Consider the following 15,474-nt stretch of genomic DNA (forward strand, 5'->3'; position numbering starts at 1 on the left):
CAATTACTGTTAGACTGCCTGAGCAAAACAGACTTGACTTGGGAAAATTAATTATGAATCTAATCAGAGTAGGGTAATGTGAAGTAAAACCAAATATTAAGGACATGTTTTCCCCCACGCCATTCTTCTTCCCGGGCTTTATTCACAAATTCTCTACCTCTCCCTCCTAGTGGCCCAGCGGGACAGGGAAAGGGGGTTACAGTGAGTTCATCACTTTCTGCTGGACCCTTCACACGACTGCAGCTACAGCATGGGCTCCGTCACATGGGAGACAGTCCTGCACAAACTCCTCCACATGTCAAACTTGGGGCTGGTCTGAGCACAGACAAGCGCCCTGCTGAAACCCCTTCAGACCTATTTCAAAATGGCACTCCCACACCTGTGCGGCTTCGTTCTGCCGAACTCTTTAGCCGTGTGCGCTGTGCTGCAGCTAGAAAAAAATTGACTGGTATTTCAGTATTCTGCTACTTAGAAACACAACCACTCCTTAGCTCTATCCAGGGCGCTTATACGCTCTCTAGACACCTCCTGTCTGCAGGCGTTCCGTTGCCGGCGGACCCTGCTGTGGCAGGCAGAGACTCCCTCAGCCAGCGCAGGGTGGGACAGCACTCGCCACAGCTGCTGCCCCTGTGTGCCATGGGATAAACAGCGGCTGGCGGCCACTCTCCCTGCAGAGCTCCCAAGTGCAGCGCTGTAAGGCTGAGGCGGCTTGACACTACTGAGACAGAGTGGGGAAAACGCACTTTATAATTCAGCACAGCACTGTGTAACAGGACAGTCCTGTGACGCGGTGACATTTACTGTGTGACAGGTCAGTCCTGTGACGCGGTGACATTTACCACCCAGCCATGCTTCACTCCATTAAAGACTGGGTTCCTAGTTAGTTCCCTCGCTCGTTTGCTTTTTTTGGCCCACAGAGAGATGCAATCCCTATGAGAAGCGAACGCTTGCGTCCCACAGCTGCACTAAAACTCTTTATGTTTCACATACTCCATCTATACTGGTTTAGGAAGGCAATTTACTGCTGTTTCGAAACTCCTAGACAACGAGGCGTACCCCACACCCCGGAATTCTGCGTTCTGGAATGGGCGGGGTTCAGGACAGCGACGCCGCGCTCGCGCCCTGCGCCGGTCGGCGCGAGGAGTTGTGGGTGACGTAGTCCCTGCCCCGCCGCGGGCCCCGGGCGCACACGCTCCCAGGCGGCGCCGCGGCCCTCGCAAGGAACTGTGGGTGCTGTAGGACCGGCGCACGAGCCAATGGAAGGCGCCGTTTCGGAAGGAACCGCTGGCGCAACGGCCCTCGCGGAGACACGTGCGCCGCTATTTGCTAACGGGAGGGCGTGGCGCCTGAGCCGGGCCCCCGCCGAGCCAATCGGAGCGGGCCATGTAGAGCCGGCCGTTCCCCGGGGTTGCGTGTGCTGCTGCCAGCGGCCCGTAGTCGGCCTTCAGCGCGGCCGCTGATTGGTGGCGGCGGCGCGCTGGGCGGGGCGAGAGAGCCGGAGTCGGGGGCGCTCGGCGCGGCCCCTCAGAGCCCAGCGGGATGGGGCGGCGGGCGCGCCGGGTGGCCCTGCTGCTGTGCCTGGCCGCGCTGTCGGCCGGAGCGCTGCCCGCGGTCGCAGCGCTGCCCGCGGTCGGAGCGCTTCCCGCGGCCGGTGAGTACCGCGGCCCGCCTCCCTACGCCCCCCTGGGCCCGAGCGCTGACGGCGGCATTGCCCCCCGGGCCTGCGGCGGGGGACGGGGGCGCAGAGGTGTCTGTGCGGGTCCTGACGCCTGCAGCGGGGCGCGGGGGCGGCGGCAGCGGGGGAGGTGACCCGGTGCCCTCGCCGGGGCTTTGGGGTGCGTGGGGGCAGCGCCGACCTCGCCGGGGCGCTGAGGCGGCGGAGCGGAGCCGAGCGGGGGGAGCGGCGCTCCTGTCACCTGCGGGGCCGCGGGTGGCGGGACCGGGCAGGCTCGGGCTCGGCCTCGCCGGCGCTGCTCCGTAGGCCTGGTAGGGGTGGACGCATTGCTCACTGCGGTGTCTGCCTTTTAGCAGCTCGTTGGGAGCCCTCTTCGTAGTGCTTGTACTGCTTAGGACCGAAATGAGGCGTTTTTTCTCCCTAGAACGCATTTTCTCCCTGAGGCGCTGATAATGCTGATTTCACCCTTATTAGAACGGTTTTCTCGCCTCGATACGTAGAAAACATTTATGCGTCCTGTTTTATGTCCCCATAATATTTTTTTCCCGTCCCTGTTTTGTTGTTATGCAGCTCGGGTTTTGTCTTTTGTCTGATTCTCATGTGTTGTCATCTACTTCCTTTCCTGGGGTTTCTACCTCCCACACCCTGCTTTCCACCATGGGCTGGTGGGGGGATGTGCAGTGCATTTATTTATAAAGCCACAAGCCACTACCTTAACGACAGCCATATGCGGTGCTGCTGGGGATTTGCTTTTACACTGTTTCAGGAGAGTAACTTAACCTTTTCGCTAGAGGTAAGTTCAGTACTTTTGGGTTCATTTTCACGCGTGTCCAGTAGGAAGTTGAACTTTAAAGTAATATTAGTGTATTATATGAGCTTTGTAGGTTGCTCTTTAAGCTAGCAGGGCACTTGTGAAGTTATGGAAAGAATTCACACAAGTTCTGTGAAACCAGAGAGATGCAGCCAAACTTTTGAACTATATGCTCTCATTTATAATGTATGTGACGAAAAAACCTAAAGTGAGATGGGGCTGTGAGTGTCAGATGAACCATCTGTTGAGTACGTGGAAGTTAGGTGATAAGGGCTAGTCAAGTGTCCATCAGTGGCTGTACTTCCATGCAGCTCTCCTCCCTTGACTGTTAGTCCACTGTCACAAAGTTGTTTGGTGGGCATGAAGTTCTGATAGTTTAATTCAGCTTGTATGAGCAAAATATTTAGATTCAGTTGAACTAATACACTTAATAAGCCATAGAAAGCACAGTACACAGATGTAGGGTTAAGAGCTGTTTACAAACTAAAATTGCTACTGTGATGTCAGACTGTTTACTGATGTCCACAGTTAATTAGGATAGGATGTTGGGAGTCCATAATTTGGCAGAAAGCTGTGAGAGGAATACATTTCTTGCCCAGTTTTTGACAAGAATCGTGCTGAAAGTTGTCCTCATTTCATGCTTTGATTTCCCAGAGTAGCAGTGTGACTTTGTCTTTGAGACTGGTATAAGTCTTGGGACTGTGTATTAAATGTTTCCTTGAATGTTTAATTGTTTCTAGTGTCTGGTCTGCAAAGAGACATCTGGGATGTATGATGGGAGGAATTTTAAGAAGAATGAGTAAAATTGGTCTGACTATGACATTTCCTAACTTTAGGAAGAGTTTTTAATGAGGACTTTTTTTTTAGTAGTGAATATTTTAAATTTAACTTGCGTATTTTAAATATAACTCTATTGTAATAAACTTCATTTTAAATCAATTTATTGAGAACTTGAGTTGAATGCAAGAAAATTCAAGCCTAAGGGAAGGGGCACTGTATTTTTTTAAACATGATATTGCTGCAGATTATGAAGGCATTTAAAATGGGGACTGAGGAAAGACGTTAAGAAGCACTGGCAAAAGTAGCTAAAAAATGTTAAGCATGTGTGTGTTCTCCAGATGAAACTGGCTGTCTTCTGGTCACTGCAGGAGTGATGGCCTTCCCCTGCTGATCACTCATTAAGGACATTGAAAAAATCCTCTTTTTTGTGATTGCTGATGTTATTTGATTAGTGGGATTGTTTCCTCTTGTTCACTAAGGGGTAAAAATGTTCTCATTCTGCCTGAGGAGAGGAAGTGGTGCTTCCTCTGACTCCTACGTGTTCCGTGGCTAACTTCAGCAACAGGCAGATGTTTTTATGCTGTCCCATTGACTGGTGGGACAAATGAGTGCACTCATGTACCTGTAGGGAACTTCAGTACCTGTTCTTCCATAACACAGAGCTCAGTGGTTTTCCCTCACCTTTCTGTTTTTACTTACCTGATAGAAAAATATTCCCTAAACTCTTTGCTTTGTTGCCTGGTTGGGAATCTCAGTTCCTACTGAGTACCTCCTGGAGAGTAAGCTTTGTAACCAGTTAGCCAGCAATTGCAAGGACACTGGAAAAAAGATTTTTATTCAGGGTGAGCGCTGACCTATATCTCAATCTTGTAGTTGAACTAAAATGAATATGTTGCACAGATTGTGACTGGGAACAATTTACTTGCTGCCAAGGATACTTTGGAACTATTCTTGCTGAATAGGTGGCACTTAAGGATTTTACTTAACTCGCTGCATGTTTTAATGGGAATAGCATCTATGCTATTGAGTCTGTTTCTGTGCTGAATATATCAGTCGAAAAAATTGATGAGAAGCAGTTTGAGGTAATTTTTTCCTTTAGATTTCCTTCTTTCCTGCCAGAACTGGATAAACAGAATTTGCTTTCTCTTTCAATTTCTATCTAGTCACTTGCACAAAAACAACATTGAAGGAAATTGCCAGAAATGCTACAGAAAATCTCTCAGGGGTGCTCTAAAGCAGTCACTGCCAAACCATTTCTGTTCATGCACCCCTCTCTCCAGAGAAAGATTTTTGAGCATGCATTTTACATGTATTTTTTTGTAAGTTAAACATCCATATACTCTTGTCCTGACATGCTATGTGCCTCATAAGACATGCACAAAAACACAGATGGGAGAAGAATGAAAGAAAGGTGGAATGACGGCTGTATGAGAAAAGTTTTCTGTATGAACAGTCTGAAAGGTATGTTGTTCCTGCGGCCCCGTGGGTTGGCTGGCATACTCCCCGAGGTGAGCACACCACTGGGGAGATCCCTGCTCTCAGCAGAAGCCCCCTGTTTGCTTTGTTGTCACGGTGTTTGAGGCTTGAAGAGCTCGGCAAAAGCTAGAGGGAAACTGACAACGGTAATCAGTTAGGGATTGCTCAGAGCTGGGGGAGACTCCTTCATTACTGAATTGTTGGCTGCTTCCTGAGTGTGGTTGACCGGTTTAACATTGAAATTAGTGGTGTTTCTTGTCTGGCACTAGCAGCCCTTTAGGTTTGTGGGGTGTCAGTTATCTGTTCTTCTAGCACAGCAAAACTTTGGAACTGTTGCGCTCCCTGAAGCTAATGACGTTATTGCTGAATCACACTGCATAGCTCTGCTGGTTTCTACCCTTCTCCCCTTAGTGCTCTCTTGAAAGCAGTAATTCCCACAAAATGGTAGGAGCTGTATCCAGCATATGGTAGGAACTTTTTCTTTAGCATAGGCTGCCAGAGCACTTTTCCTATATTTACATAGCATGCTTGAACACTGGCCTTTCTAATTGAGGAAAAATTAATACTTCTTAAAGCTGATTTTAGTTATATATGAGCTGGTGGATGGTTGAAAAAAGATTTTGGTTGGGTGAAGTGCTTTAAAGTCGTAGCTGGGTGTGAGAGCACCCAGCAATGTCTACAGCTCATCACTGTTTATAAGGGAAGCATTCTGTACAACATTGTCAGCTGCACACTTGAGCCACAGGTATCTTTGCCTACCTTTTCCTTTTAATAGATCATTTTACTCCCTAACTTGTTTTACAAATTGTGAGATTAATTTCCACTAGGCCTTTTTAGAGGAGGTTTATGGAATTACACAGCCTTGGTAACAGAACCAAATGATAATAATAAAAAAAAAAGTTACTTTTTATAATTGAAGGGTGGAAAAACAAGCTAAACTATCAGCTTTAATCTCTGAAACAGGTGCATAAACATAACATCTGTGACTTCGTTCAATAGCTCAGCCTTGACTAATAAACTGTTCTTAGGCCCAGCTGTGACCTTTCATGGACCTTTCATTAACACTTTCAGAATAGTTTGAACAGTTTCATAGGAGTAAACACACTTCTGTAAGTGGGTGCGTGTTAGTCAGCACTTCTGTGAAACAACAAGGCTGTAAGTGATCTCTCCTTTAGTCATACTCTTCATTATCTCTGTAACCTCATCTGCCTACCTTAGAAAAAGTCTCAAAGCTAAGAAAAATTAATATTTTGGTTTTGCTTTAGTGCCTTTTGGAACCACTGTGTGAAAACAATCGTTCAACCACAACTTCTCAGTAACAAAGCTGGTTTCTTCAGAGAAAATTTAAATGATGCAATAGAATGGAAATAGGTTTATTTACTCTCAAAGAAGAAAGAGCAAACACTTACTGAGCTCTAGCTGATGTTGCTCAGGTGTCTCTTGACTTTCAGTTTAGTAAACCTTTTGCATATGAAGCTACAATAAAATTGTTCTTTTATATGTGTGCATAGACAATATAACCTATTTATATTTGTTTTTGTGTTGTCTTTTGACATAAAGTGAACCTACCACTGCAGATTGAAATCAGTTAGTGAAGCCTTTTCTGAAATGTTAGAAAGCTTTAGTGCTGTCAGGCGTATAGGCTGGTTTAGTACAGACAAAAACAATCAATCTAGCTGTATAGCTGTTCAAAAAACCCCAAATGTATTACCTACTGCAATAACAGGTACTTTATAAGTGCTTTGTATATATTAGAAGGAGCACACAGGCTACTGGGTAGGTTACCCTTAGTTTTCCTGCTCTCCAGAAGCATGTCTGGATATCTTGACAAGCTCTGAAGTTTGTAGGTAGCCTTTGGTCTAGATCAAAGTTATTTAGGATAATAGAATGTAATATGTGGGAAACATGGTAAATGACAACTTCATTCATAATTTCAAAATAGAAACACCACCAAGTATCCTAAATGTATGTGTACTTTTACTGAATTTAAAGACCAATTGTCATATCATGATCTGGAGTGTCAAAGTTCAGTGGCAGAACTACTTATGATTTATCACAATCACCCTTATCTGTTTGGTTCCTCAGGCTGCTAAGCCCTGAGGTCTCTACCAAAAATGCAGCTAGCCTTGTTTGTCCTTATGCCTCATAGTGTTTTTTTCCAAATTGGTGTTTGTTCTTATGCTGTCTTGATTTCTCCTTGCAGGGTGTGTTTCATCTGGAGTGCTCTGCTGTCTCCCCAAGTTTTTCTGAAGTGTTCTACACATTTTCATTTTCAGACCTGTAGAGTACAGCTGCTTACCCACATCAGCTGTTCTAGATCCTTTTTAATTCCATGACTGCTGGCAGTCAAACTCTTTGAGCTTTACATCCTCTTCACCATCCTCAACAGGCTGTTATTTATATGTCTCAGTTGTACTCATCTCATCACCATAGTTTTGCAGCTTCACTTACAAGTCTTCACATTTTTTCTTAATTTCTGTTACGCTGTTGCTGCCTAAAGTTGAATTCTCCCTCATCTTTTCACTTGTTCGAACCAAAGGTTGTACTTCTAGTAACAATATGGAATCCAGATTCCAGAAGGCAATTTCCAAGATTAACCCTTTCATTGCAAAGGTTATAGTAGTAGGCTTTGAAACATGACCAGATGACGTGTCATGTTTGGAATTTGTTGCTTCAGAGATGGTTTATCTCTGGTAAGTCACTTTACTTGCATGAGAATGAAAATTGTGCAAGTTTTGTTTGCTGCTAAGTGCTTGCAGGAGTCAGCAGAGTTCTGTAAACTGTTGGAAGTGTTTGTGCAGGTAGCCTTTCATGGCTAACTGTAACATACTGAATGTATCTCATGTACGCGGCATTCGTGTCTATCAGTTTAGACACCTTTTCCAGTCACAGTGCAGGTCTCCAGCCCATCTTTGCTTTGCCACTGCTACAGGGCATTGTGCACCCAGAGCCTCAAAAAGGAGGATTTCTAAGCCTAGGAGGAGTTAGTGGCAGCTTTGCTAAGTGGTCTCTTTGTTTTGAGCTTTGATTTAATGTGAGTTGGGTACCAGAGAGAGGGAGGCCTGTGGCATCTTGTTTCAAATATAGGGAGGTCTGTTTGCTGAAATGAGGTGGTGTCAGATACTGATGACTCTGAACAGTTACATCTCAGTGATGTTAATTTTATTCCCATCAAAATGGTAGCACAGACCAAGTTGTTTGAAGTCCATTTTAGTTAATGGAACAGAACAATTGCTGCAGAAAAAAATCAGGAAAACAATGATAAAGCTGTCATAAATAAGCTTTTCTAATTATCTTCACCTTTTCACATGTATTCCTTTAATGTCTGCCTAATAGCCTTTCTTGTTTATCATTTCTTCCCCTTCCAGTCTTCTAATCAAATATCAAATAGCTTTTAGACAAGAGGGATGACAGTTTAAACAAGACTTGCATTTCTTGAAGAGTATCTTAAAGACAAACTAATTCCACACAGTTTTGAAGAGAAACCTCTATATAAAGGTTTGAATATGCTGGTCAGGCAGAATGAATTGGAATTCTAAAAAGGACAATGTTTAATTATAAGCATGGGGGTATGAACACAACTTTCTGGTCACTACTGAAGCTGTTGGTGCTAAGGCTGATTTGGTGACTAAACACTTTATGTTCCACAGTCCTTTTTCACTAGATGAGCACCTTTTTAAGTAGTTTACTTGGACTTGAGCCATTCAGACTATGACTTGGGTTTAGAAAAACCACACTTTTTTTTCACTATGGAACACACTTGTGTTTGCATAATTTAAGGAAGAGAATCACCTCTGAAACATTTGATTCCTCCTCGTCACAGTTATAAGGCTTTTCTGAAGTGTATTAGTCAACTTAGTACACTAGAATATTTCAGAACTATGGTACAGCATTGTAAATAAAGCTTTTATTTTTGAGGTAGTTACTAATGGAAAAGCATTTTACTGACTTATAATGTCTCTTCTAGATGAAGAAGGAAATCAAGATGAATCACTGGAGTCAAAGGTGAGGAGATAAGTTTCTAGTCATTCTGATTTACCTGTGGAGTAAGAGCAAAGGTCTGAAATTCAGAACAATAATTTGACTTTAGATTTTAAGTTTTTCTGTAGTTCTTGCTGTCTCATTAATTTTTCTGTGCATCGGAGAAATTAATACTGGGTTACAAGTTGGAAACATTTTTTTTTTTAAGACCTGAAAGGGATACAGGCAATGAGAGCTGATAGAGGTAATAGAGGTAGCTCAGCTTAGTTTTGGTTTGACTGTTTAAATTATTAACTGTATATTTTAAGAAATTTTTCAATGGATTTTAAGCCAGCTGCTGCTTCTCTCTAATCTTCTAAATGATGTGGCTGCTTTCCTTCAGACTTTGTCTGCAGAGGACCAGGTAAAGGATCATTCCACAGGAACTCGAGTGGTCGCAGGTCAGATCTTCCTTGAATCTGGGAAATCAGACTCTCAATCAGAGAATGAAGAGAGCTTTCACAGTCAAGAAGAGGAAAAAGAGAATTCACTGGAAGAGTTGAACTCTCTAGAAATGTCAAATCTATTAAATAAGGATTTGGAGGAAGCAGAAGTACAGAGTCCAGGTAACTGCTCACTGACTTTTGAACAAGTGGCAGCATAGATGAGTCTGAGTAACTCCAGCATGTGGGTGAACATAAACAGTAATTTTGAACATATGAAATAACAAGTGTCTTAACCTCTCTGCAATGGAGTGGTAATTGCTACCTTTTTCATTAGAAATAGCATCAAAATGTTTGAAAGGTACTGTAATTGAAATGAATAGTTATTTTCAGATGCATTTGAAAGAATTTTCTGTTCTTCTTACTGTTTCTGTCTTGCTGGAAAGCTTTAACCATCAAATAGAGAAGGCCCTGATTTCTTCAAATAGAAGTCAATTACAGATTCTGTGCTCTGTATGTACACTAGCAATACAAAGAGGAATTTGCATCAGTCTTTTTCAATCCCATGGCTGTTTGCCTGGTGAGTCAGTTGACAGAAAAGGAACAAATAGTAATGTAAAGACAAGCTTCCTGGAACAGCATTGAGAGCCTTAGGGCAGCATCTGACCTGCATGTTAACTTCAGCAAGTTTTTAAATATAGGTATTGTATTGGACTAAAATTTCCAGGAAATTCTAATATGACTTTTTTATTACACGATTTTATGATTTTTTGATTTGCAATTGGTAGTTGATAATAACAAGATGGCACAGTTGAGTACCTTAACCTATGCAGCAAACTTTTCCTTTTTACTTGTCCATAAAAAGTAAATCTTCAATATTACTGAAAAATACAGTTGTGTTGTACTAATGATACTTATCTTCTCAATTCACATTGAAATGTCAAAGCAGAAGCTATGAAATGAGCTCTATCATGTTATGACTGAGTGTTTTCTAAGCTGTTTCCTTGTTAGAGCAGAACTAATATCAGTTTGTGGAAACTCAGTAATAGGCTTAACCATTGCTGTGTTGTTTGATGCTGTGTTGAACAGGAAAAAAAGTATGTAAAATCCACTAAATATCTTTCTGCCAGAAAACAGTGAGCTAAGCACCAGCTTTAGTCAGTGCAGTCTATTTCAAAAGTGAACTTTAAGATACTTTTAGTCTCATACAAAAATATATCCAACTGACTGGCTCCTCAGAACTAAGGTTTTTAACTACCTATCAAACATACTACAAGTGACTTTCAACAACCATAAGTTTAAGTCTTGCACAGTTCTTGGAACTTGTTAGGAATTAAATAAGCAGTGTGAATTGAGGAATTTTCATTTAAAAAAGCAATTCTAAAAGAAAAGTATATGATTTCTGTTAGGAGAGAGGAGTGCTAAAGGACAACTTTACAAACGCTTTAACTGAGCATCTATGTGAGGTACAGATGTTACACCTCCAGATGAGCTACTGGTGACAGGACTGCATTAAGGGACATAAAAGCTTTTCTAAAAACAGTTTAGCTACTGTGTGTGGTCACAACATTGCATGGAACAAAAGTATATCCTGAAAAGTTCCATATATGTTTTATAGGATATAGAACAAAATAATCACTTATTTAGAATTAGTGCTAGTAAAGGTTTGAAGTTTCTAAGAAGGCTATCCTGCTCTCTTCTGATGAGTGATGAGATCGTGTGTAAAGAAAATTATATTTCTTTAGTTATTGCTATTTTGTGTTTTAGGGTTTTATAACATCCAAGTTCCATACTAACAGTTTTTGCTGAAAATTGCTCACAAGTTTATAAAGAGCTGGCAATTCCTATTGCACTTACTTTCCTTATTTGGAAGAATCTTACAGTAATATTGCCAGTACTTATAAGTAATCTATAATTGGTTTCCTGCAGCTTAAAGTATGAAACAAGACATATGTAAATTAGGACAAATATAATTAAATACCATGTATTTTATTCAGAGATAGTAAAGAGGGAAATTGCTTCTGGAGCATTTGGATTGACAAAAACTAATTTATCCTCTGGGTAAATTGTTTGCCTCATTTAGTATTTATCAATATCTAAGCACATAAATAACTGTTGTGAACATTAACCTGTGGTTGCATTGCTGTGTTGCTCTTGGGATTAGTCTCTATTATTATTTGGGAACAAAAACAGCATTATGGTTGAATTTAGAATTTAAAAAAAATGCAAAGAGGGGAGCATTGGCACGGAGTAATTTCATAACTGTAGTATGCAGCTACATCTCATGCAGAGCCTCTGTAAAACTGCTTTCCACACAGGAGACAAGGTACAAAACAGTACAAATAAAACCAAGAGTTCTCAAGGAGTGCTCCTGGACTTGGAGCTTGTTCAAATGACAGTGGTGAGAGGTCCCATAAGTTGTAGTTACATGAGCCCTTAGCAGGAGCTTGTATATTACTTTGTAGGGAACAAATGTCTGAAATTATTCTGGGCTAGTTGCATATTAACACATGATTTTTGACTACAGTTACTGAAAATAACAGTTTCTCTTCTGATGTAATTGACTTGGAGTGATGTGGTAGAACCTGTGTCAAGTTAGGAAGAGCAGTTTGAACTGGTCCAGCTATACCTGAAGACTTTCTTTTGCTTCAAAAAATCAACATGAAATATTTGAATTAGTATAGTCTTTAGATCTTTCAATTATAAACCCTCAAAGAACTAATTTTCTCTGTAACTATAAAAATTAAGTTAATTTGAAAAAACTCTATAATTGACATTGTCAATTGCATGATTTTGCAAATGTTTTCAAATTAAGCTGAACCCAACTGTTGGATTTAGCTTAGTGAAAGAGGAAAGCTTTTATAAAAGTCTAACTGAAATAATTCCATCTTCAAAACCTAGAGAGAGAATTCTTAGTCTTCATAGAAGATTGATTTTATTTTAAAATATTGTGATACTGGAATCGGTAACATTTGAAGTTTTAGTGCATGAGAAATGATAAAGTGTGCTGTTCAAAGCCATTTTGAATGCAACTAAATATATTGGCAAAATGAAATAATGATTTTAATCTTAGTATTTTCAAGAGTAGAAAATTACCAAACTCATAGTGATGAGAATCCTTTCATCTACATCATAGTGATTTCACTTAAATATTTTCATATAGTTGTGTGTTCAAGTGTACTCCCTGCTGATACTCCAGTACTTTGAATATAGCATTTTGTCATGTGTGGTGTTGTGTCGTGATTGTGCCTAAAACCAACATAGGAGCACTTTTCTGTTTGTAATATATGATTTAAATTGAGAAATAAGGGAGAGTAATTGCTGGGTGTGTATTTTCAGTTTTGACAGCTATTGGAGGCACTGCAGATGGTGAACCTTGCCACTTTCCATTTTTGTTTATGGAGAAGGAATATGCAGAGTGCACTGCTGATGGGAGGGAAGATGGCAGGCTGTGGTGTGCAACAACCTATGATTACAAGAAAGATCAGAAGTGGGGCTTCTGTGAATGTAAGCAACCTTTTGGCTTGTTCTTGTTCAAGGAATTCTTTTTTAGGCTCGTGTTTCCAGTCCTCTTAATGCTCTTGATTTCAGCATGTAGAAGTCTCTGGCCACTTCATACCATAATAAACAGTAGTTATAAAGGCAAAGTTTTCATGATGGAAGAAGTTTTAAAAAATGCCAGTTCCCAGACCTGATTTGGAAATTGTGCAATGAAGGCATCTATAAAACTATTTCTGAGGCTGTAGGAGGATGGGGGTTTGACAGTGTTGCCCATTATACTTCCTGATTTGTTGCACAAAGGCAACCCTTCTCTAGGAAATGTCCTTCTGAAGGAGCAACCTGCACAGCTTGCTTTTGAGCAAGGAATAAAAAGAACATTTTATCAGCAAGCTTATGCATGAGACATCACACAAGAAGAAATCATCTGCTAATATGTCAAACACATCCATTAGAGAGCCTTTTGTAATCACTTTGTTTGTCTTCAAAAGCAAGTTTCTGGCTGTACTTACCCTTTAGAATGAGAAGGAATTTTGAGAGGATAGTCTTCAGTGGTATAATTTGAGCTCTTAATGTGCACTTTTTTTTTTAGCTGAAGAGCAGTCTAATAAGAGAAGGCAGATGCAAGAAGCTGAGGATGTATATCAGATTGGAATGAAAATCCTTAATGAAAGTAGTAAAAAGGCTCAGAAGAAAGTGTAAGTATACCTCATCTGCCACCACAGGAGAAGGATGATATGGCTGGTCACTTTTGCTTAACTGAAAAAGAACTTGAATGAGATGTCCTGAGATTTTGAGCTTTATTGGACTCAACATCAAACCATGCAGTGATAGAAGATAGATAGTAAATACAGGGTATTTAGAAAAAAAATTATGCCTGCATTCCTTTGAATGCAGTAAAAATTGTGTAAGATTAATTTCTGAAGAGTGGGTGTCATCAAAACATTGACTTAATGCAAGGTGATGATTCAGTTCTCTAGCTCCAGTTTATACATGGCAACTGGCCAGGAAAAAAACTGAGAATGGGTTATGAGATAATTGCCCTTTTCACATGCTTCTTGCAGTCTGGTTCTCATTCTGCTTCAAAGATGAAGTGGGAAAAATTGGCATCTCTTGTCCTGCTCTGTTTTTTCTCCTGCTTTCTGATGCTTTTGGTCACCATAAAAATAGTATTAAATTTAAAATTAGCAAATCATTATAATTCTAATCATTAATTTTCATAGAAAGAAGAGGGTAATGCTTGTAGACAAATAAAACAATTAGAAATTAGTGTTCTGTTCATTCTACTTCATTTTCTGAAGGCATCCAATTACTGATTAAATAGCTGTGGACTTATCACTGTAATTCAGAGTTGCTACGTTAATTTAGATCTTCCTCCTATTCATGTTGACAAGTTCCTCAGTAAGTGGTGACTTCTGCTTATTAATATGTGAGGACTATAACTATTTTAGATTCATTTGTGGAAATAAGGGAGTGTATTTCCACTTTGTCAGGGAAAGTGAGGAACATCTAAAGTTGTCTGCACCTTGGCAAAGACAAAGAGAGGCAATACCTGTTGGATTCTGAGTTATATTTTTTAGTATAAAATAGTGTAAGAATTCTAAAACAATATTAGGTGTTAGTTCTCTTGTGCACCTTACACTTTCTTAGAAGATGAACTTCTGTGAGGAACCAGGTATGCCTCAGTCTGTCCTAAAGAACAAGAACATGCCTGAGAATTGAAAGGAGGAGAGGTAAATGAAAATCTTGGAATGCTCTCAAGGGTCCCTGAGGCTAAGCTGAAGCAGCTTGCTGCTGCTGTGTAACCCTGTGTAAGGTTAGGAGGTTTTTAACTGCTGTGAAATTACTTGGAAGGGCTACCAGTTCTGAGAGTGGAATAGAAAGAGGAGTATCCAGAGATCCCCCTGTTTGTTAGCATGACTTTTTCAGCACAAAATTGATCACATATTCTGTTATCTTGGGCCCAAGGCTTGGTGTTTTCACTGGAGTGGTTTTGTACTCAGATTGTAGAGAATACATCATCTTTTTCAGGCTGCTTCTCTTTACTGTGATATACAAGACTGTTACGGGAGTGGTTCTACTGGACACCTAGTACAGAACTAAAAATTGTTGCTACAAAAATATCATTTCAGCTTACATTTCTTGTATGTCTTAGAGGAGAGGAAATGCATACTGCTTTGCCTATGGAGTAGAGCAAACATTAAAATTCAGCTTGTCCATTAACTAAATCATGTGTTGTTGCTTATGTTGATGATTTGTACCTAGAAGAAATGATTGTAGGTAGATGCATTTTTGGAAAATAAAGGCTAAAACAGAGGAACAAAACCCTCTCCAGAATCTTCAGGTTTATAAATGGAATTTGCTACATTGCTCCAAGTTGACAAAGAAATTGTTTTCTCTTAAGAGCATATCAGTATCTTCTGAAAGCAGCTGACATGAATCATACCAAGGCCATGGAGAAAGTGTCTTATGCTTTGTTGTTTGGGGATTACCTGAAGCAGAACATCCAGTCATCAAAAGAACTATTTGAAAAGCTAACGGAAGAGGGTTCTCCTAAAGGACAAATGGTATGTATATCCTTAGATCCTACAGGTGCTTCTATAGGTTTATAAATGAAATAATATAATCTATAAATACAGTGTTTTAGATTGTACTTCCTCTAGGGTGCTTTTATAGATGGCATCTGTACCCTCAAAGTAAGCACAAACACATCTTCTGTTGGAATTTTAAAATGCTTAACTACCAGTAATATGAGATGATGCTGGTCTTTTAAATTTTTTTCCCCTGTTACATGGCTGACAACATTGGATGTATAAGTCAAAAAAACAAGT

At 40.7% G+C, this 15,474-nt stretch overlaps 1 protein-coding gene across 1 annotated transcript in view; it reads left to right on the forward strand.

Annotated features, from left to right (window-relative positions):
- Positions 1 to 1,518: 1,518 nt before the first annotated feature.
- SEL1L (SEL1L adaptor subunit of SYVN1 ubiquitin ligase) overlaps positions 1,519 to 15,474 on the forward strand; it is a 32,788-nt gene continuing 18,832 nt past the window's right edge. The window contains exons 1-6 of the mRNA XM_063160167.1: positions 1,519 to 1,651; positions 8,710 to 8,747; positions 9,106 to 9,328; positions 12,485 to 12,652; positions 13,236 to 13,341; positions 15,048 to 15,210. Coding sequence (XP_063016237.1) covers positions 1,540 to 1,651; positions 8,710 to 8,747; positions 9,106 to 9,328; positions 12,485 to 12,652; positions 13,236 to 13,341; positions 15,048 to 15,210 — 810 coding nt within the window. The 5' untranslated portion in view covers positions 1,519 to 1,539. The remainder of the gene's footprint in view (positions 1,652 to 8,709; positions 8,748 to 9,105; positions 9,329 to 12,484; positions 12,653 to 13,235; positions 13,342 to 15,047; positions 15,211 to 15,474) is intronic.

This window comes from Melospiza melodia, chromosome 6 (assembly GCF_035770615.1).
Source record: "Melospiza melodia melodia isolate bMelMel2 chromosome 6, bMelMel2.pri, whole genome shotgun sequence".
NCBI classification, from domain to species: Eukaryota; Metazoa; Chordata; class Aves; order Passeriformes; family Passerellidae; genus Melospiza; species Melospiza melodia.